This window comes from Heptranchias perlo, chromosome 15 (assembly GCF_035084215.1).
Source record: "Heptranchias perlo isolate sHepPer1 chromosome 15, sHepPer1.hap1, whole genome shotgun sequence".
Taxonomy (NCBI): domain Eukaryota; kingdom Metazoa; phylum Chordata; class Chondrichthyes; order Hexanchiformes; family Hexanchidae; genus Heptranchias; species Heptranchias perlo.
The window spans coordinates 49,882,428-49,904,607 of record NC_090339.1 but is presented as its reverse complement, the minus strand read 5'-3'; the positions used below and the strand labels follow the sequence as shown (position 1 = coordinate 49,904,607).

At 43.7% G+C, this 22,180-nt stretch overlaps 1 protein-coding gene across 2 annotated transcripts in view; it reads left to right on the top strand.

Annotated features, from left to right (window-relative positions):
• Positions 1–20,908, top strand: part of LOC137333084 (sestrin-1-like) — a 41,542-nt gene extending 20,634 nt beyond the window's left edge. For both annotated transcript variants that reach the window (XM_067997201.1, XM_067997202.1), the window contains 9 exons: positions 8,638–8,703; positions 9,333–9,533; positions 11,185–11,367; positions 12,196–12,435; positions 13,710–13,860; positions 14,592–14,710; positions 15,617–15,807; positions 16,530–16,674; positions 18,773–20,908. In XM_067997201.1, the coding sequence (XP_067853302.1) occupies positions 8,638–8,703; positions 9,333–9,533; positions 11,185–11,367; positions 12,196–12,435; positions 13,710–13,860; positions 14,592–14,710; positions 15,617–15,807; positions 16,530–16,674; positions 18,773–18,862 (1,386 nt within the window). In that variant the 3' untranslated portion in view covers positions 18,863–20,908. The remainder of the gene's footprint in view (positions 1–8,637; positions 8,704–9,332; positions 9,534–11,184; positions 11,368–12,195; positions 12,436–13,709; positions 13,861–14,591; positions 14,711–15,616; positions 15,808–16,529; positions 16,675–18,772) is intronic.
• The last annotated feature ends 1,272 nt before the right edge of the window (positions 20,909–22,180 follow it).

Sequence of the window (22,180 nt, the reverse complement as noted above, 5' to 3'; positions counted from 1 at the left end):
CTGGGATTGAGAGGCATACGTTTGAGTGAGTCGGACTTTGTACTTTTGGTAAACTCATGGCACAGAATAGAGATTTCAAACAAACTGTTGTTAGCCCTGGCGCAGTGAACATGAGATGGCCTGGCATCACTGAAGATCTGCCAACTCCATTACCCGTAAGTGACAACAACCAGTGCAGCACATTCCACCATAGTAACCTCAGAAATAGGGGGAAAAAAACAATAAAATAGCCTCAAAATTCTGGTGTCATATAACATGTTTATCAGAAGTACATTTTTCATGGATATATTTTTTTTAAAGTTCAAAATGAATGTTGTGCTACAGTGTGTGATGTTGACCAGTCTTTCAAGAATGGGAAATATTTGGATAGGAGCCCAGAACAAGTCTGGTAGATGCTCCAGAGCAGAGCATTACTTTCAAGGAAACTTAAAGGGCCTTCAGAACTGAAAGGTTGACCAGATCTTGCTTTTGGCATGTACGGGCTTGGCTGGTACTCCTAAAGACTGGGCGCTGGGAGCAGCTGTAGGAAACCTCTGGTCTGAATTTATATTGTATTGTTACGCTGAGCTTTTAACAAGTGGGGCTACATGTAGTGTTCCGCAGTCACCTTCCCGTGCAACATTTAGAACGCTGCAATTCCAGCGAAATGTAACAATACAGTGTAACAATAGCATCCCCTTGTGACCTGGACCAGATACTAGTATCTTTGCACATGTGTTTCTTTAATTTCTTTGGCGGACCGTGTTACCACTAGGAGAGTAAATCACAAAGTTGCTTTTATTTCACAGTAAGCTGAATATACAGAGCAATAGTTAAGATCAGATTCACATGATTCAATCGGTAAAACATTTCTTTGTGTAATGATATAAATATAACGAGTACGCTACACTACCCCCACTACGCTGGGTCGTCTTGCTTGACTTAAAGCTAATTTTCTAATTCCTCTCCTGTATTCCATCCTTCACACAGGACTTTGCTGCCTGACTGTTTCGCTAAGTCCCTGATAGCTTTTCCTGGCTGCTCATATCTGGGGCTTTTGTTCATCTCTTTACTGTCCTCAAAGGATTTTGGGACTTAGTTCCTGACCCCTCCTCTGTCTGGGGATTGCTAGTCAGGCCTGCTACTGCACCTCCTCTTTTTGGAACTAGTTTCATGTAAAGCTCAACAGGTGTCAGCCTTGTCTCAGTAGCACTCTCACTTCTTGAGTCAGAAGGTGGTATGTTCAAGTCCCACTCCAGAGACTTGAGCACATAATCCAGGCTGACACTGCAGTGCAGTACTGAGGGAGTACTGCACTGTCGGAGGTGCTGTCTTTCAGATGAGACGTTAAAGCAAGGCCCCATCTGCCCTCTCAGGTGGATGTAAGAGATCCCATGGCACTATTCGAAGAAGAGCAGGGGAGTTCTCCCCAGTGTTCTGGCCAATATTTATCCCTCAACCAACATCAGTTTTAAAAAAAAAAGATTATCTGGACATTCATCTCTGCTGTTTGTGGAACCTTGTTCTGCGCAAATTGGCTGCCATGTTTCCTACATTACAACAGTGACTACATTTCAAAAGCACATCATTGGCTGTAAAGCGCTTTGGGACGTCCTGAGGTCGTGAAAGGCGCTATATAAATGCAAGTTCTTTCTTTAACAGGCAAGGACATTCCATTCCCCTCCCTTCGCCCACATTATGAATATTTATTGGGAGCCCTTGGGATGAGATAACAGTTCACCTATTGTTTCCAGTAGTTTTTTATAAGGGTGTCAGTGTCTGACTTTAGTACACATTTGGTAAATCCATTTTGTTTGTTAAAACCCAACAATTTAAAGTAATTTTTTTTCAGTGGAACAATGGTCAAAAAATAAATCCTGAAATGTGATAGTGGGTTTCAAGCTTGAGAGAGAGGGCCTATTCATCGAGGCCAGATTGAAAGCTTAAAGGGGAAGGAATGTCTAGGGAGAGTACTTTCTGATCAAAGTACTCCCCTAGCATCTCTCTGGAGAGAAATATAGCTATAAAAAATGTTTTAGCATTTATTTTGTAGAGGGACAAGATAAGGAAAATGTATGGGTGGTTTTACCATGGTGGAAAAGAAAGGGATAATTAAAATTTTTTCTACGAGAAAAGAAAGTTTTAATATTTAAACGAAACTCCTCAATACGGGAAACCAAGAAAGGTTTCCTTTCAAACTGTAAAAGATGAAAGAAAGCTGTCGGCTGCAGTTTTAAGGCTTGATCGCAGGCCAAGGTGATGAATCGTTTAATGCTGACGTGGTAAATTGCATGATCCAAAGTTATTCTTCATTGGGTACCATTCTGCTTTAAACCAACCTACATGATGTATTGCATGGACAGGATGTAAGGTTGCCAACTCTCCAGGAATTGAAGATTAATCTCCTGGACACTGCTGCGAGCAATCCGGGAGAAAAATCATAGGGACGTTAAAAAAATTATGTACTTTTTCATTTTTTTTTTAATGCTTTTGTTTATTATTTATAGAAATATTGGAAATGGGAAAAAAATGTCTGTTTGACTATGCAAGGTGTTGGAGGTGGGAGGTCTTGTGATGGAGCCTCCAGGAATATGTCCAACCAGAGTTGGCAACCTTAACAAGATGATACCAGGCCACTGAGATTATTGCATTGGTATAAGCTTTTCAGTTTCTTGAATTGGGCTGGTGACTCAGAAGAAATCTAGCAGCAAGATTTTAAACAAAACATTGTATTTTTTCTCTACATTGTTTTTGTGCTCATCAAGGCAGGGGATGTCAATGCTGGGGAATGGAACACTTTGCCATTTCACGCACCCAGTGCCAGCAGCAAGCAAACCAGGTCAGTTGTAGCACGCCACAGATGCAGCGTGAACAAAGTGTACAACCTCAGAAAAGCAACTCCTACTCAAGCCTCCACGAGTGAGATTGCCAGTTTAATGTCAAATTGTAGCTAGTTTTGTATTCAACTCCGTTAGCCCGGACTGATGGGATGAAGGTCTCCTCTGTCTGCTGATCGAAAGGGTCCTATGTGAAGTTGTTCCCAGTGGGCATGAGCCCACAGCATAAAACTACCCTCTTCTGGGCATGAATTGGCACAAAATTAGCAGTCTCACTCTGACTTAAATGATGGCTGATGTGGGAAGTGGAAAAAAAAAATCACAATGCTGCAGTGGGTTTAATTGTTTTGGAGGTGGAACTGGGGTACATTTTCTAGGTCAGAGTAAAGGGAGCTTTGCTCTCACCTGACCTCTGAATGTTTGATGCTGACTGCATGGCAAAATTGGCAAAAACTATTTTAGGCTCCAGCATGGACACCTGTCACCTTGATCAGCAAAGGAAAAACGTGTCGTGTAAACATTCTCCAGCATCAATGGCGGGAAGCGCTCGTGCAGTCCGCATCGGTGCCTGTACCAAATACTGAGCCAAAATGGAAGAAGCATGTCTCATAAAATGAATACCCTGTGCTTATACATTTAGAGGCTGATAACATGCTGGTAACTGAAGCAGTGCAGCGGCACAGCACCCAGGCTCCATTAACTGCGGTCATTATTTTATTTACTGGTGTGGAAAGACAAAAGCCTAGAAATTGGTCCACGTTTTTCGGGCGTCACTCGGACTATTTAAGCCCCAATATGACGGGCAGGAAGCGTGCGCACATTTCCGGCTGGAAGTGTGCCACCCGCCATTTTGGGTAAGGACAAAACAAGAGGCATCCTTTACCCACGCCTGAAGCAGGCGTTAGGCCCTGTACATGTGCAAGTTAGGGGCTTAACGCCTGTTTGAGGTCCCCTCTTCATACTTCACAGGGAACATTAAAATGACGGCCGAGACCCAATATCTGAATAGGCTCGGGGCTCACATTTAGGCGCAGGGAGGGACGCAAATCACGCCCTCCTCCCGTGCACCCAAAAATGATTGTGGCCCAATTCCTGGGCTAAATATTTCTGATTGAGCCAAATCTGCAACCTCAGTCGAGGCCGGTGTGCGAAATAAGTTGGCGTAGGATTGAGGCATGTTGTTGAAGCACAGGGGAGGGAGATTCACTGTGCATCTAACTGTGCTAAAGCTGTCATGGAAGTTCTTGTTGCTGACATTGGGTTCCTGAAATTGGAAAGTGTTCCATTCCTCGATACTGATTGCTTGAGGATATGGTTGGGATTTTTGATCGTAGTGGTGTAAGGAAGCTGAATTAACACTTACAACCAGTTTGGTGTGTGTGTGTGTGTGTGTGTGTGTGTGTGTATGTATGTATGTGTGGAGGGGAAGGAGTTGGAGAGGGTGGCATGGCTACAGGAAGTAGTGTTTAGGCCAGGTTCAATGTCACTAGTGTTAATGTGCCAAATGTCCTTAATGTGTATCTACAAAGAGAGCACAGGGTTCAAAGGGGTGTCATTAGCCTGACCAAAGATCTTGCAAGATATCTTGTAGCGCCTGTAGTCACAGACAAGTGCAAAGATGCAGTGCTTTCATCACTGGTTTCATGCTATAAATTATTTTCGAAGGGTCTTCTAGTGGTCAGTTCCTCAGGGCCTCCCGTTGTGCTTACACTTTTGATAAATGCAGAGATATCAGGCTGCTCTGAAAAGCAATGTATGGTTGCAGACAGAGGTTGCTGCAGTGCACACTTTCCCAGTGGCTACGGTGGGCTATGGTAGTGCCCGTAAACACTGCAAAACTCAGCCTCACCCCTTTTAAAAAGTTGCCCTTATTTTTACCAATGAGCGATAATTGACCGTTGACCATTAATAATAAATGTTGGCCACAACAGAATGGTTATCACTTTCTCTCCCTCCATTTTGTGTTTTTCTCTCTGTCTGCCTCTCCCTTTAGTGCTGATTATATGCCTATGCCTAAATCTTTTCCATTTCTCTCTAAGTCTTTAATTCTTCTTGCTCTGGCTCTGTGTGTCACCACTTTTTCTATTGCTCTCTGCTTCTCTTTTTCTGTCACTCTCCGTGTTTTTCTGTTTCTTCCTCCACCGCCTCTTTTTCTGCTCTTTCTGTTCCTCTTAGTCTTTTTTTTCTCTTCCTGTTTTTCTCTGCCTATTTTTGTTTCTCTCCCTCTACCTGCTTTCTCTGTCTCTTCTGTTTTTTTCCCCCTCTGTCTCCGGTTCTGTTTCTCCCCATGCTTCTGTATTTCACTCTCTCAGCCTGAGTGTATTTTTTTATCAGCCTTTGTGCCTTTCGCTATCTGTATGTTTCTTTCCCTTTCTGCCTTTCATGCCTCCCTGCCTAGCTGCACAGTAGCGTAACATGATAGATGAAGTTCAGAATACCCTGATAGATTATCACTTCAGTGTTGTGTTGACACGACCTAGATATGAGCAGCACTACTGTTCCACATTTCACTCTGCAGACACATATTTGTAGATCTCTGCAGTACGAGCTGGACGTGTTTTTCTGTGTCCTGGGTTATTTTAAACCCCCCTCATCAGTCTTGTGTTTACTGTAAAGCTTTTCAGAGCCAGAATTTTAAGCTGCTTTGCCTGTTGAACAATCGTTCATTTGGGATTTTTGAGGATTGATTGATTTGTTTGTAGGCGCTGCCTCATACTCGGGCATAGTTCCATGGGCAACGACTGTCTGGCAGGACATCATCGAAGTAGTTATTAATATGTCAACCTAGTGATTGTTGGCAGGCTATTTGATCATGGAGGGTATCATAGATGAAACTGATCTTGTAATCACCAGATGCCCTCACACCCAACCAGAACAACTTGCATTTATATAGCGCCTTTAATGTAGTAAAACGTCCCAAGGCGCTTCACTTGAGCGATTATCAAATAAAATTTGGCACTGAGCCACATAAGGAGATATTTGGACAGGCGACCACCGTCTTAAAGAAGGATAGAGAGGTGGAGAAGTTTAGGAGTTTAGGGAGGGAATTCCAGAGCTTAGGGCCTAGGCAGCTGAAGGCACGGCCGCTAATGGTGGAGCGATGAAAATCGGGGATGCGCAAGAGGCCAGAATTGGAGGAACGCAGCAATCTTGGAGGGTTGTAGGGCTGGAGGAGGTTACGGAGATAGGGAGGGGCGAGGCCATGGAAGGATTTGAAAACAAGGATGAAAATTTTAAAATCGAGGTGTTGCCGGACCGGGAGCCAATATAGGTCAGCGAGCACAGAGGTGATGGATGAACGGGACTTGGTGCAAGTTAGGATAGGGGCAGCATAGTTTTGGATGAGCTCAAGTTTACGGAGGGCAGAAGGACTCATGCACTTCATTAGTTAGCAGTGAGGTGTAGGAATCCTGACGGAGTTTCCACCCCCCCCCCCCCCCCCACCACCAATATCCCTTGATGCTCATCAGCGATTTCATTTCAGTACATCACCAAGGCCCCGATGTGTTTTCTCTGTTTAAATCACAAATGCTATTCATGGTACTGGCTAGAAGGAGTTACGGCCCTGCCAGGTGAGGGAGCTAATGGGGCAGAGGTTGCCCATGAGGAGCTGTAACCCCACCCTGCAGGGATTTAGAAAAATCTGAGGGGTGGGGGGGAATCCTGCTGATACCTTGTGTCTTCTGGCAGCTGGGAAAAAGAGGCATTATAAAAGTGAGGAAGCAGGTTGCCTGTCCACACAGCACCATGGATATCTCTCCACTTCTTTTGCTGCTATCTTATTCTGTCCCATCGCAAGTGAGCTTTTAGAACACAGCTAAAATATAACGCACCCATTTTATTATTCCTAATATTGTGAAGTGTATGTGTTCTCAGCGTGACTTTCCTTAGTGCTTCCCCCTTGTGAACAGTTACTGTGTGTACCTTCTGTACCTACCGTGGTGCTCCATCAACCTGATAGCCCAGTGGGAGGAGGAAGCATAGTGGCTGGCTATTAGGTGCAAGTGCGTGCCTTGGAGGGAAAGTTGTCCAATACCCCTTTGAGATGAGTCATGAGATGGCTATTCAACTGCTGACATCACATCTAATGCTGTGGTGACTCTTGGCCTTGCACATTGCCTGGCACATCTTAAATGATTTGAGCAGGAGAGCTGGGTGGGGTGAAAGTGGTGTCACCAGAGACAGCTCCGTGATCAGTGCCAACTCCTTTCGTTCCCTGCTGCTGAGCGCTTTTTCCAGCATGTTCAGTGACCTATCGGACAGCAGATGCTGGGCAGCACTGAGGCCGTTGAAGCCTTGCATTATGACCTCCTCAGCCAGATCCCCCAACATAGCGAGACTTGGCAAGAGAGAAGTTCTTATTGGAGTTCAAGGTATCTATAACCCCAGTCAGAGCATTCATTGCAGAAACTGAACTTAGGACCTTGGTCATTAGAGACTCCACTGCAGATGGCCCTGGAGTACCCACTCTTTCCTTGGTGGTCTGTAGTTTGCTGAGGTAGTCATGCATCATTGCTAAGATGTAACTAGTGGATTCATAGTCACCCCAGGCTTTGCTGGGTTCTCGTGCACACTCAGATGACTGAAAGAAACAGTCATTCTTGGATATTTTGCTTTATTGATAGGCAGGCCTTGTGAGGTCCCAATCCCTACGCTCAGCAGCTAAAAACGAACCTGAGCTGACACTCTGGGTAGCTGGTCTCTCCTTCTTCACTGCCACCTCCAATTGCTCTTCCTTACTCATGCTTTTTGCTCCCTCTTGAAACTACCTAAATCCCCCAAAGTGGCTGTGCCTGTACGGGTGCTTGCCACTGTTAAGAGTGACTGATGCTGTGAGATACTGAGACTTGGAGGACATTGCCCTTGGGGGTTTTCCTTCTTGTGCACCTCATAGAATCATACAGCATAGGAGGAGGCCATTCGGACCATCGTATCTGTGCTGCTATCCAGTTAGTCCCACTCCCCTGCTCTTTCCCCATAGTCCTGCAAATTTTTCCCTTTCAAGTATTTATCCAATTCCCTTTTGAAAGTTACTATTGAATTTGCTTCCACCACTCTTTCAGGCAGTGCATTCCAGATCATAACAACTCCCTGCATAAAAATAAATCTCCCTGGGTTTCTTTGCCAATTATTTAAAATCTCTATCCTCTGTCCACCTATATGAAGGATATCAGTTAAAATGCTGGCAGTAAGACTCCCCTTCAAACAGAGCTTACGGAAAAAATTCTGATTGGATCAAGATTCCCGCAGTAGCAGTGAGTCCCCAGTCATTGTTTCCAGAGATACGAATTCCCTGCAGCTTCTCCTGGGAATCTCTGTTTCTCTGTTGCAACATTTCCACTCTTTTTCCATTTAACATTACAACTACAGTTAGTGCTGTCCTGAACTTTCCTCTCTTGGTTCTTCTAAGTTCCAATTACACCGCTCTTCCTCCTCCCTACATCCATACATTGCTGAAATTAAGCCTTACCACACTGTCTACTGCTTCAGCTCATTCTTCCCCAGCACCTTCAAACTGTGCAACTCCTCACTTTCCTCAATGTCTCTTTCCTCCCAGAATCTCTAGGTTTTTAAAACTGAACTTGGCAATGCCTAATCGCTACCTTCTGATTTACCTCCTTGTTTCCTATTCTTTTCAACCATGGTAGTGTTCTGTGTTATGGGCCTTGAACTAAGTTTCTATATACACAAAAAAATTAAAAGGAAGTGAATAACTGACGTATGTCTTTGCTTGCCTGACTGTGAAAGGAGCTTTGAAAAGTAGTTGAATAGTACATCAGTTCGGTGTTTAGTAACAATTCCTCTGCTGATTCTCTTACAGGAGCGGGCGTGCAGAGTCCCTCGACCATGCACCAATGGGCAAAATCCACTGATACCAGAGCATGAGGTAATGTTCAAAATAATTCTGTTTTCTGCAAATAGATTTGGTAAATGAGCCATTTTATATCCAGAAAAAAGCGTACGGGCTGATTGTAGAGATACATGCTCCTGGTGGGGAGCCTCACCTCCGAGAGTGTGTATCAGGAAACCCTGGACACATGCCCGCTCTCTCAGCAGGCCAAACTGTCACTAACGTTGGACGAGAGATTAAAGGTGCAGTCTAGCTCCTAGACCTCTGCCTGTACTGCTGTGTAACCAGCCATCACGCATGTATTACAAGAACCTGAGGTGACTCTTCCCTCTGAGCTTCCATCACTCCCAGTGAGGAAGCAAGTACTTTCTTTCCACTTGATGCTTTCCAATAAAAGCACAGCTTAGCCTGTGCTAGCTCAGTGGGCAAATATAATGAGCCATACACACCATGAAAAATTAAAAGTTGCAACAATCTGTATTGATACCGTAGCAATCTTGACTCTCATCTTCCCTTTCCACATTTGGGGGCAGGAAATTTGGGGTGGCGGGGCTAAAGAAAGAGCTCGTGAGATTGATTAACTTATGGCTAGCCTGTCCTCTTTGAAGTAGACAGATTTTAAGGAATTGTACTGACTTTTTTGTTGTGCTTATTTTTAACGTTAGATCAATAAGATGGGTGCAGAGAATGATCGGACCCACCTGTTGTTTGCGAAGGCTTTGGGCAGCAGGAGCTGTCTGGACGGAGTTGTGCAGCTCATGGGATGCCACCCTCAGTACCTGGAGTCATTCCTGAAAACCCAACACTACCTGCTGCATATGGATGGACCCCTCCCCTTCCACTACCGACACTACATCGCCATTATGGTAATGTCCTCATACTTTTTCTGCCAAGCATTAGAAAGTAACGTGATTTGGTGTGACTTTAATGCACAGGGCATAGCACCCACTTCACCAAGTTCCAGATTTTGGCTTCACCGTGCAGGACAGAAGGACATTCGGAAGGGGTACCCCTACTGGGGTACGTCACAATACCTGCTGGTCGCTGCCCTTGGAGCAGGCCGACCTGCTCAGCCTCTCAGTCACAGACCTGACTGGCCCACGGGAGCACCTGTGAAGGGAGCGTACATGCCCTTTGTTGGAGGATAATGTACCTTAAGAAGGATTGGAGTGAGGTTTTATTAAAAAATTGATTTGCTTTTATCTATTTTCATTCTTCCTGTATTGTATCTTATGTTTTCACCTTATAACACTCAACAACTTGCATTTATACAGTGCCTTTAATGTAGTAAAACGTCCCAAGTCGCTTCACAGGAGCGTAATCAGAAAAAATTTGACACCGAGCCACATAAGGAGATATTAGGACTGGTGACCAAAAGCTTGGTCAAAGAGGTAGGTTTTAAGGAGTGTCTTAAAGGAGGAGAGAGAGGCAGTGTGGTTTAGGGAGGGAATTCCAGAGCTTAGGACCTAGACAGCTGAAGGCATGGCTGCCAATGGTGGGGTGAAGGAAATTGGGGATGCGCAAGAGGCAAGAATTTAAGTTCTGGGAGGGTTGTAGAGCTGGAGGAGGTTACAGAGATAGGGAAGGGCAAGGCCATGGAGGGATTTGAACACAAGGATGAGAATTTTAAATTTGAGGCGTGCTGTGCTGCAGTACAGAATTCTCACAGTGGTCAGCGTGACATTACTGGAGTTTTCAGGATGTGTTGTCGAATCAGCTTGACCCACCCCACTGAAGTAATGGCACCTCTTCGTAATATTGTAGTCCTGGAATACATCCTCTGTTGGTGGAGCTGGAGTACTGCAATAGTCCAATACAATGAGGTGCACTTAAATAAATAAGTCTTATGCAAGTAGCCTGCTTAAAAGAATAAAAGATCACTGTTCTTCCTCACTTCATGTCTTTCCTTGTATCACCATAATAGAAAGTGGTTGGAGTGTATGGAGTCCATTACAAGTGGAGTGAGCCCTTGATTGTTTCTTTTCTAAGCGACGTGTGTTCAGTGCTGTGTTTGAGAATTCAGTTTTCCTCAAAATTTACTCCCTACCCGTCCTGATTTCAGTGACTCTTGCTGGAGTTCCATTCCATGGGTGCCAGCAGTCCTCTAGTACTTCACTCAAGTGGCTGGTTGTTCTAGACAGCGAGAGACGATTCAATTGTGGGTGCATCACAGCTGAACCTGATCCTACCTTCAACTCACCCTGACACACATGTGCTTTCCAGCAGGAGTTACTGGATATAGCTTGGGAGTGGAAACCCTGGCTGATATCCCTCCCCTCCCCCCTCACAGTAGCGCTGGGGCACTGAGGCCAATTCTAGCACACTTACTACCAACTGTGCTGAGATCAGCTAACTCAGCACAGACACGAGATCAAACATGGAAGCTTCCTGGTCTCTCTGCCTTAGTGGCACATAATGTGGTGCATTTACCCATTGAGAAGCTTTGTTTAATTTACTGTTGTTTCAGTACCTGATCTTAAACTTTTTTGTTAAACTCAACCTCTCTCACCTTTCTAGGCGGCAGCCCGACACCAGTCCTCTTACTTGGTGGAGGTTCACGTTAATCAGTTTTTGCAGGTGGGCGGTGACCCACAGTGGCTGCAGGGGCTCGACTGCATCCCTCAGAGACTGAGGAACCTCAATGAGATCAACAAGATCCTGGCACATAGGCCCTGGCTCATCACCAAGCAACACATTGAGGTGAGATTCATCCTTCTGGGAACTGTACATTTGATCTGGGCTGAGGCCGATGTTGAGCCACCCATAAACCACGTCCTATACGTTCGGATTTGCCCATGATTTGATCATTTTGACGCAAAGAAAGTGATAAACTTAAACGGGAAGACAATTATAAGCAATTATTATTTCTATGAAAAAGGTAGTTCAATTGCTGTGTCTGTGTATCCTAGATTCAATTTTGTTCTGTTTTCATAGAATCATACAGCATAGAAGGAGACCATTTCATCTCATCGTGCCTGTGCTGGCTCTTTGAAAGAGCTATCCAATGAGTCCCACTCCCCTGCTTTTTCCCCATAGCCCTGCAAATTTTTCCTTTTCAAGTAGAGATCCAATTCCCTTTTGAAAGTTCAGGCAGTGCTTTCCAGATCATAACATCTCGCTGGGTTAAAAAAACATTCACCACATCTCCCCCCCGGTTCTTTTGCCAATTATCTTAAATCTTTGCCCTCTAGTTACTGACCCCCCTGTCAATGGAAACTGTTTCTCCCTATCTACTCAATCAAAACCCCCTCGTGGTTTTAGTACAGAGCAGTAGCCAAATGTTTCTCCACAGAGCAAATCAGAAGAAAATCTATTCCCTGGCAGCTCTTGCATGCCTCCTTGTGGTCAGTTCAAAGCAACGTAAGTAAAGGTCTGGGAGCAGGTTCCTTCCCCCACCCCTGTCCTCTCTAAGCTGTGAAGAAAGAACAGACAAATAAGCGATGAAATAAATAGAGCGGGAAGAAAAATCAAATGAACATTTTTTTTCATCACCTTCTTCTTAATATTCTGAATTTTCCATCCATCTAGAACTTGCTGAAAATTGGAGAGCACTGCTGGTCACTGGCAGAGCTGGTACATGGGGTCGTGCTGCTGGCTCACTACCACTCGCTGGCGAGTTTTGTTTTTGGCTGTGGGATAAGTGCTGAGGGAGGACACGAGGGCGGCCATGTCCTAAGGCCGTCGTCGATTAACAACCAGTGCTCTGGCGACACAACAAATGGGAATGGCAACATCCAGGACCCCTCACTGGCGCATCGCAGGCGAAGGGTAAGCAACGGGTGGTTTAGTTGGGGGGTGGGGTGGGGCGGGTGATGTGGAAATGTTATGTTGTGTGGAAAGCTGCAACACTGGTTCAGAGGAGCTCCGGTCTCCTTTGTACAGGAAGATTCTCTGATCAGGTGGTGAACCGCCATTATACCCATTTATAGTAGAGATTCTATTTCAGAAGCAGCCCTGCATTTTCAGGTGGTGGGGGGATGGTGGTGGGTTTGACTAAATCGCTCTATTTGAGCTGGGGGTGGTTTTACCAATAATGTTTCACAGGACCACATTGCTGCTACCAGCCTGACTGGATAAGCCACCCTTCTCCCACTGATGGTGCAGTAGCTTACTGGTAGTATATATTTTTGTTACCTTTTTATTACGTGCATTGGTGCGTGCACACATAGTCTTGTAAATGTAGATGCAAAGAAAACCATTGCACTACACTCCCTTTCTCAAGGCACTGATTCCTGCTGAGGTACAGTTCTACATATACCGTACCACATCCAAATGGTCATTTGTCATGCATGAGCCTAGGCAGTGAGTTTCATAAGGCTGTTCAACTGCATTTGGGTATCACAGCTGAGCCCAGTCCTGTCCCCATCCAACATTCAAGCATGAATACTTTCCAGCACAAGTTACTGGATTACAGTGCAAACCATGGGTATCTTTTCCTCTCCTTAGCCTTGTGATGATAGGGACTATTGTATCATTCTACTATCATGGCTGAGATCAGCTAACTCAGCACTAAATATGAATCAAACTTTACTTTCCTGGTCTCTATGGCTGAGTTCCACACTAGGTGGTGCATTTGCCCACTAAGCCATTCGGAAAACCTTTTGCTGTGCATCTGACTTTGTTGCTGTCCTCTTTACATATGAGCTGATCCATTCTCATTGGTTGAAAACATTAACACCAGAGAGGTGGCTGGGACTGAATCTACATAATCAGTAGAACAGTCCATTGAGAGCAGGGGAGGAACAGAAATGCTGGCTTGTTGGGGGTGAGATATTTTGTGTCTAGTGTTTGGTAGGCCCTGGACTTGCTCCATGTGGAGTGGAATTCTATAGATCAACACCTTCACTGGGAGGTGATGGAAAGTTGTGGCCTTGCTTTGTCAAGTTATTGCGGGGGGGAGAAGAAGAGTTGGATTCTGAATGTCCTAACCTTGCTGCATAAGGAGACGGATGATTCTGATAGGTATGAGTCAAGTCTTGTGTTCCTTGGGGTAGAGCCTATGAAAGACCAGTGCTGAGTGATTTTATTTCCATTTCTTTCAGTCAGTGGATTATTCCAGTGATTCGGAATGTTTGGCAGACAGGATGCAGAAATTCCAGGCAGAGAAAGAGAACGAAGAGGAGATGCTGCGGGAAGAAATATGGATTGGATTGGAGACAGAAAAAGACACAAGTCCACCAACCGTGACCAGGGGTAAGCAAGATTCCTTCCAGTTGCTTTTTTATTTGTGTTCTCTTCACCAATCCCAGCACATGCACTTTTTGTGAGGTTTTTTTTTATTACGTCTCAAGCAGGTAGAAGAATTCCCTCTCCTAGGCCTATTCCCGTGCTTCTCTTAAAGCACCACAGAGAGCTGTGAGCTGATTGTTCTCTTTCAAAATATTTATTTCATTCCCTCCTATCTTTTTTCACCTGCCAGTAATTGGTTTCCTTTATTCGGGAGTATGTCTACCTGCTGTGAACTTTCGCCAGGAAGTTGAGGCTACCCTCTTCGATATGTGCAAGCCCTATACATTTAGTGCTTATGTGAAATGATTGGTGGTGAGATGGAAAAGCATGTTGGAGCTCCAGAGTATCGCACCATGGAATGGTGGCATCTACATTCGATCTCTATGACTGGGCGCCATATCTCAGCCACTGCATTCTCAGGGGAGAGGAGGGAAAATCAGAGGGAGTCATTATTGGGCTCATCCATCATGTCACCCAAGTGGTCAACTCAAGAGCAGCACAGGCAAAGGCCTTGGAGCAGGTCACCACTCACCCTGTTGATCACGGAATCAGTCAGTCCAGAACAGGGATGAAAGTAGAGGACACAAACAAGAAGCCTTGAACAAAGAACCAAAGTGGGATAACAGGGAGAAGATTTTTCCTTTGCAATACCTTTTAATCTCCTCTCTCTGACACCTTACACTTTGATTACACAGCTCTGGAAGACAAACCTGTCACAATTCCTGACTTGTCCTGTTACGTAGAAGACCCTGAGTTTGGTTACCCAGAGTTTGCCCGAAGAAGTGGAGAGCAGCTGCCTGTTTTCCGAGCTCAGGTATAATCTCTGCCGTAGAATGTTCAGCTGTGGCAAAGGATGCTTGTACCCCACCATGACAGTAAGGCTGTGGATACCCAGATTTGAAATTTGCACCATAGGGAGCTATAGATGAACTTAAAAAATGGGGGCGGGAGGGGTGGGGTGAGAGATTTCTACATTCCATGCTTAACACTGAGGTTGACTTAGACAGTCTCTGCTCCAGGATTGAAATTAAGACTGATTTACAGAGATAGGAAGGAGGGATGAATGCTATATACCAAATTTGATGCTGAAGTTAACTTCGTCCATTTCTTTGTTTACTTGCATCCTGTTCTATGCTTGTTGCCTTCCCTCTAATGAACAACAAGAGCTGACATATTCTGGGCTGGACTCTGAGACTGATTAGCGAAATAGAATGGTCACTTGATTCAGGCGTTAGGATTGAGGCTAATTTGCAAGGAGCCTCTATTTCAAGCTTGGTATTAAGGTTGATTGAAACCGTGGGCACAGGTGGCCTGGTTTGATGTTAATGACCTGTATAATAAAGGGAGGGTCCTGCGTTCTCACCTTGACCCTTTAGTTGGCTTACACAAAGGGAACCTAAATTCTGAGGTTGATGTACAGGTTGACATGGACAATGAGGGAAGAAGCTATTATTCCAATATAAGACTAACTTATACTTGGCTAGGGAGGGGCCCATGAATAAGGGCCACAATGCATAAATCAATGCTCATGCTTATAAACTGTGAACTTATGGTGATTTGATACAGAGGGTTGATTGTACAATGAAGTAGCATATTTAAAGGCCAGGGGTGTGGACAATGAAAAGTAACTGATCTCTTTCACTTCTTTGTCCCTTTCACGACCCCTCCCAACTGTTTGTTAGTGCTAAAAGACTGAATGCAATTGCTGTTTCCTCTACAGGACTATTCCTGGGAAGACCATGGGTTCTCACTAGTGAACCGGCTGTATTCAGACATTGGTCACCTCCTTGATGAGAAGTTCCGCACTGTGTACAGTCTGAAGAATGGCACCATGGCCAAACAGCGAGGGTGTGACTTCTCGGTACTCAAGAGGGGCATTTGGAACTACATCCACTGCATGTTTGGTATTAGGTAACTTTGACTGTCATTTGTACAACATTGTTTTCAACAAAAGATTGTAGATTTCTCAGAAAAGTTTAAAAACTCTCAGAAGGAGCGAAGACAAGGAAATAACTCCCTATAGTACAGGTTGAAATGTGAGCCAGGCCGTTTTGTTACCATATCTGGAATATACACTGGAATGCATTTCCACAGGGTGTTAGTCGCTCTCTGCTATCTCATCCAAGCGGCCATTCTTCATGTATGATCTTCAGATAGTGGCAGCGAGCTATTTGTTTGTGGTGGGCATCACAGCTGAGGCTAATCCTGTTCAAAAGCACCATCCACACAAGTGCAGTTCCCAGCAATGGATTGCTGGATAATTACCAGAGTCCAGGAACCTTACCTGATTTCCCCCCCTCCACAGCCCTACAGCTGCCCTGTCTAAGATCAGCCTCCTCAAAAACAGAGGGAGCACTGAACCAAAGATCTTTGTGACCTGTATGGCTTAGTACCACACTGGGGAGTGAATTTACCCCATACCATCAAGGAGCTGGGTGAGTGTTTTCAATGTTTAAAATCCATTGATGAAAAGAGAGTTTAGGTAATAAAACATTTATAGCATAGGGAGAGGGATAGAAAGAGACATTAAAAGAAACTGTGTTGGAAATAGTCTGTATAAATCCATTTGCACAGATGCACTGGAGATTGTTGATTGTAATCACTGAAAGGTTTTTTTCTTTTCCGATTGACAGGTACGATGATTATGATTATGGCGAGGTGAATCATTTCTTGGAGAGGAATCTGAAGGTTTACTTGAAGACTGTGACTTGCTACCCAGAAAAAACAAAGCCTCAGATGTTTGAGAGGTACTGGAGGCAGTTTAAATATTCAGAAAAGGTGAGTGCTATTGCAGAAAAGCACTGGGAAACAAAACTCAACTGAGCCCGAGTGAGCCATAATAAAGGGAATGGATCCTCTAAGTAATTAGTAATAACTTGTTATAGCTGGCAGCTATAGGTATTGTTGCGTAAAGCTGGATTACAATATTAACACAGAACCTGGCTTCGTGTTTAAAATGTTGTTACATTCCCCACCACTGTGTGCATGTGAGCATGCAAGTTATTTTCCTTATATGTATGTTCACATGCACTATTCCCTTGGTGTATGATTGTGCTCTATTCCTGTGTCCATGCATGCACTATTCCACTGGTATGTGCACATGTACACATTTTTAAAATTAATTCTCAGGATGTTGGCTTTGCTGGCAAGGCCTGCATTTATTGCCCATCCCTAGTTGCCCTGAGAAGGTGGTGGTGGGCCTTCTTCATGAAATGCTGGCAGCAGTTTGATACAACTGAGTGGCTTACTAAATCACTTGCACTCTTGCCTCTGAGTCAACCTACAGGCCAAACCAGGTAAGGACATTAATGAACCAGTTGGGTTTTTATGACAATCCAACAGCTTCATGGTCACTTTTACTGAGACCAGCTTTTTATTTCCAGATTTTTTAAAATTCAAATTCTCAAACCATAGTGGGATTTGAACTTGTGCTCTCTGGATTACTAGTCCAGTAACATAATCACTATGCTACTGTACCCTTCTCTATGCATTATTCCCTTGGTACATGTCTGTGTGCACATGCATATGAACTACTCCCCTAGTGTATGTGTATGCATGCATGTACACATGTACTATTCCCCTGGTATTAGTGCATGGGCACAGGTGCAGTTCCCCTGCTGGGCAGAAGGTCCGTGTATGTGTACACATGCATATAAGGTGTCAGCTATGGTTCTGTGGTTACACTCTTGCCTTTGAGTCAGAACGTTGCAGGTTAAAGTCCCGCTCCAGTGATTTGAGCACTTAATCTAGGCTGACACTTCAGTGCAGTACTGAGGGAGTGCTGCACTGTTGAAGGTGCCATTTTTCAAATAATACATTAAACCATGCCCCGTCTACCCTTTCATGTGGTCATAAAACATCCCTTGACACTATTCGAAGAGGAGCCAGGCAGTTTTCCTGGTGTCCTGGTCAACATTTATCCCTCAACCAACATCACTTAAAAACAGGTTATCTAGTTACTTGTCTCACTCCTGTTTGTGAGACCGTTCTATGTGAAAATTGACTACCTTTCCCTACATAACAACAGCGACTATACTTTAAAAGTAATTAATTGGTTGTAAAGCACTTTTGGACATCCTGAGGTTGTGAAAGGTGCTATATAAATGCAAATTCTTTCTTTATATGCACTAGTATCTAATGTGCACGAGTGTGCACATATACGATTCCCCTGGTAGAGAGCACAAGTTCAAATCCCACTCTGGCAATTTAAGAATTTGAATTATAAAAAATCTGGAAACAAAAAGCTGGTATCAGTAAAAGTGACAATGAAGCTGTTGGATTGTCATAAAAATCCAACTGGTGTGTGTGTATGTGTACAAATCTGCGTACACTATTCCCACGGTATGTATGCACATGTACTATTAACTTGGTGTAAGCTTGGCTCATTGGTAGTGATCTTGGTCTCAGGGAGAAAAATTGAGGGGAAAATTTCCAGATGTTAACAAAACACTTATTTTTAACCACCGAAAACACATACATGTCGTGGTTTAACATACATAACTTCATTTTCTTCTTACTATCCTTCCTACAATTAGATGACCAAAACTGGGCACATGATTCTAGAAGAGCTTTAATAAATACAGTAACTATAACTAAGTAAAAACAGAAAACTGTGGAAATACTCAGCATCTGAAAGGAAAATAAGTTGATGTTCTGACGGCAGGACAACTGAATGGTCCATTCTGAAGCGTTAACCTGTCTTTCCCTTTCAGATGCTGTCAGCCCTGCTGTGCATTTCCAACATTTCGTGTTTTTACTTTCAACTTCCAGTATTTGCGATTTTCCTTTTCATTGGTGTCTGTGTTTGCGTATTACCGAATGAGAGCAAGACTATTTACACTTCTCTGTCTGTCTGTCTGTCTCTCTGTCTTGCTAGGTCCGTGTGAATCTCTTGATCCTGGAAGCTCGAATGCAGGCAGAGCTTCTCTATGCACTGCATGCAATAACCCACTACATGATCTCTTAAGAAGATTGTAAAGAAGGATCTCCTCACCTGCGGAGGACTTTTTAAAAATAAACTGGACTTAAGCTTAAAGACTTGAACGTCTTCTTGGATGGAGGCATCGCAGGGCAGCTGGTACCATGTCGCAGTGTCTGCGGCAGTTAATGTGCAATTATTGACAATGTCACAATCAAGCATTGTGACTGTGTACAGAGAGTGATGTAACTTCACAAAAGTGTTTCATGCCTCAACACCAAGTATTCACTTGAGGATCTTCAATCTCTCTACAAGTTTTCAGAAGTCAAAAGGCTATCGCATCAGTGGTTTGCGTGACTACCATCAACGTACAGAATATTTTCAAACCTTGATGTTGGGACAGATGAGCCCCCTTTTTTTTGGAAAAGAAAGACTTATTTTTGCTATGAATAGTAATAACAGATAATATGTTTGACACGTGTTGAGTCTGTTTCATATTGGAATGGCGTTTCCAAAACCTTGCCATATTACTTTTGGTTTTATGACTTATCCAAAGCCTTGTGTGTGTGTGTGTGTGTGTGTGTGTTTGGGGTGGGGGGTGGAGGGGAGGGAGAGAGGTTAACTGTGCCAATGAGCTGTGAATTTAGTAAATCTCGGGTGACTGAATAGGGGAAGAGAGGAAGGACAGCTAGCCAATGGGACGCAACATTTCTTGAGCTTGCCCAAAAAAGGCACTAGTGAATCATGTGAATTTTCTTCCCTGTCTTGGTCAGTGGTTATAGAAGGATGCACTGCCATAATGCGGTGTGCCAACTGAGCATGGTTGACTTACTTAATCCTACTGAACGGTCAATGACAGGATCCTCATTATGTTGGCCAATGTAAACATGGGTTCAGAAGCCAAATCTACAGGTCAACTTTAACGGTTTAAGCTGTTGATTAGTCTAGTGGCCTCTAACCCTTCAAATATTTTGAGGCAGTTTTGGGCCTCCTTACCTGAAGTTCTCTCATACCTTTCGCATGTGCAGTTGATTGACAGCGCTGCATGTCTGTGCTTTTCTTGTTCAAAAAAAAAAGCACCTCTTAAATTCTCAGACAGGTTCTTGATCTTAGTATGAGTATGGAAGCCATTGGATTGGTCACCCTAACTTAACTCAAGTTGGATCGCTGTGGAACTGTATTTTATTTAACTTTTTTTTACATTCTATCCAGTAACAGTGTTACATTACAGGAAGGAGAAAGAAATGGAAAATCAAAAAGACAACCCTACCTAAAAAGTGTGTATCACCAGTAATTGGCTTGTACAACAATTGCATCTGTAGCTGGTGCTCACTATGCATGTAATATGGTCCTTGCCACTACAGCCAACAGAAGGACAACCATCATTTTCCATTTACTGTCAGACAGTGAAACATGGAGGATGCCATGACCTTGTGGGAGTACTCGCAGTATCAAACTGCAATTGGTAGTACGCTCCAAATCAAGCCTGGCTTCTCTGCTTGTTACCATGCAACCAACCACACCCCTCCCCAATTTAAAAAAAAAGAAAAAAAATTGTTGGTGCTGGTCTATCACTAGGTATAACCAGTTTAAAAATACTAAAATAACACTTTTTTTCTTCCTTTTTAGTGATATAAATGTGACTGTAAAAACAGTTTTTTAAAAAAAAATAGGAATACATTGTAAATGGACACCATTTTGGAACAAATGGTCCTGTGGCTAATGATTTGTGGAACAAGTTAGTCTTGTTGTGGTCACGATCTGGATCATCATCTTCATCGTGATTAGAATGCTTTTACATGGTGTGTTCTAATTGTGCAATATGTTTACGTGGGGACTGTTGGTTTAGCGATCGACTCTCGTTCCAAAATGGAGTAGCATTCGGTCATCAATCTCATAAGCCTCATGTTCGTACATGGGCTTTTCTGTTCTTTTAAGGATTTTCTTATGAGTCCAAGAATAAAGAAAGGTTCCGAGCTATTGCAACATATCTGTCGCTGCTGTCATTGTCTTTGATGTAACTTGAGAGTTTCAAAGCTCTGCAGTAGCATTTTATTTGCACCAAAATAAAAAAAAATAACTTTTTTTTAAACTGTGAGAAAAAAGGCCGTCAGTTATGCAATTATCTTTGGTTCTGCCGATTTCTGAGTGCGTAAGTTTATTTTCTGCCCCTTCCCCACCCCCCTATATATTCTACCCTCTTCTCGAAAGCAGCGACTCATGCTAGGATAGGGTTTCAGAGCAGCCCTCAACTTCACCCAAATGACCATCTGTAATGGGTAAGTCCAGTCTTAACCTCACCCCCTTCAAGCATTCATTCCATTAGGGATCATAAAAAGCAATCAGAAGCAGGAAGCCTGGTTGATTTTCCACCCCCTACCCCTCAGCCTAGAGATTGAGGCCAATTGAAGCCATTATCACCTCAACTCATTACAGAGCAGGAATAGAACTGGAACATCCTGGCCTGCAGGCTCAGAATCACATCTCCTGGAACAAGGCCATTAGAAGAACCATTTTTTAAATGTATTTCATTCCGGGTAGGTATTGTTTACTGGAATGGGTATTAATTGTTATTACCTCTTATTGAAATCAACAGGAACACTAATAGGCCCATAATATTCCATTTACACTATTGAATTGCTTCCATTGGACAGTAATGTGTGCTAGTTTCTGTTGTGCTGAATCTCTCCCAATTACACTACAGAGCAGATTCAGCAACAATCGGGAACTGCTCATGTCAGTTTGCTGGTCTACCCAGGTCAGACCCAGAAAGTGGCACTGGTACAAACTGTTTATATTTGCTGCCCATTCCAGGAGGATTTTGCCACATCTGACAGAAAGATCATTGGGCGGTTTTGTTCTACAGATTTACCTTTGGCATTCTTGCAGAAAATCCTGAAATAAAGAGGCAAGGTCCCACAAACAGTATATTAATATGTGACCCTTCTCATTCTATCATCAGATGGTGTTCTCCAGTCTCATAGTATACAAACGCTACACCCAACATTGCCTGCAGCACTGTTTCCATGGGACTTGGTGCATCTTTCCTGGCCCCTTTGACTCCTGCTATTTCTGCCAGTATAGACCACACGCAGCAGTGGTGCGCAATTAAAATGAAAATGCGTATGATTTTTTTAATCACACTCCATTCTTTACATTGTTAATAACAGAGTTTTGCCCAGCTTCATGAACCTTGTAAAACTTTTAATTCTCCAGTTTTGTCAATATTTTAAAAAAATTATGCAGTATCATTCCACATCATTGCCCTTTATCAATTGCTTTGTATTGTAATAAGGCAGTCAGTGCAAAATGCAACAGCACCTATCACTGGCAGAAAGTATGAACTACATCCCTAGTCTGCTATCA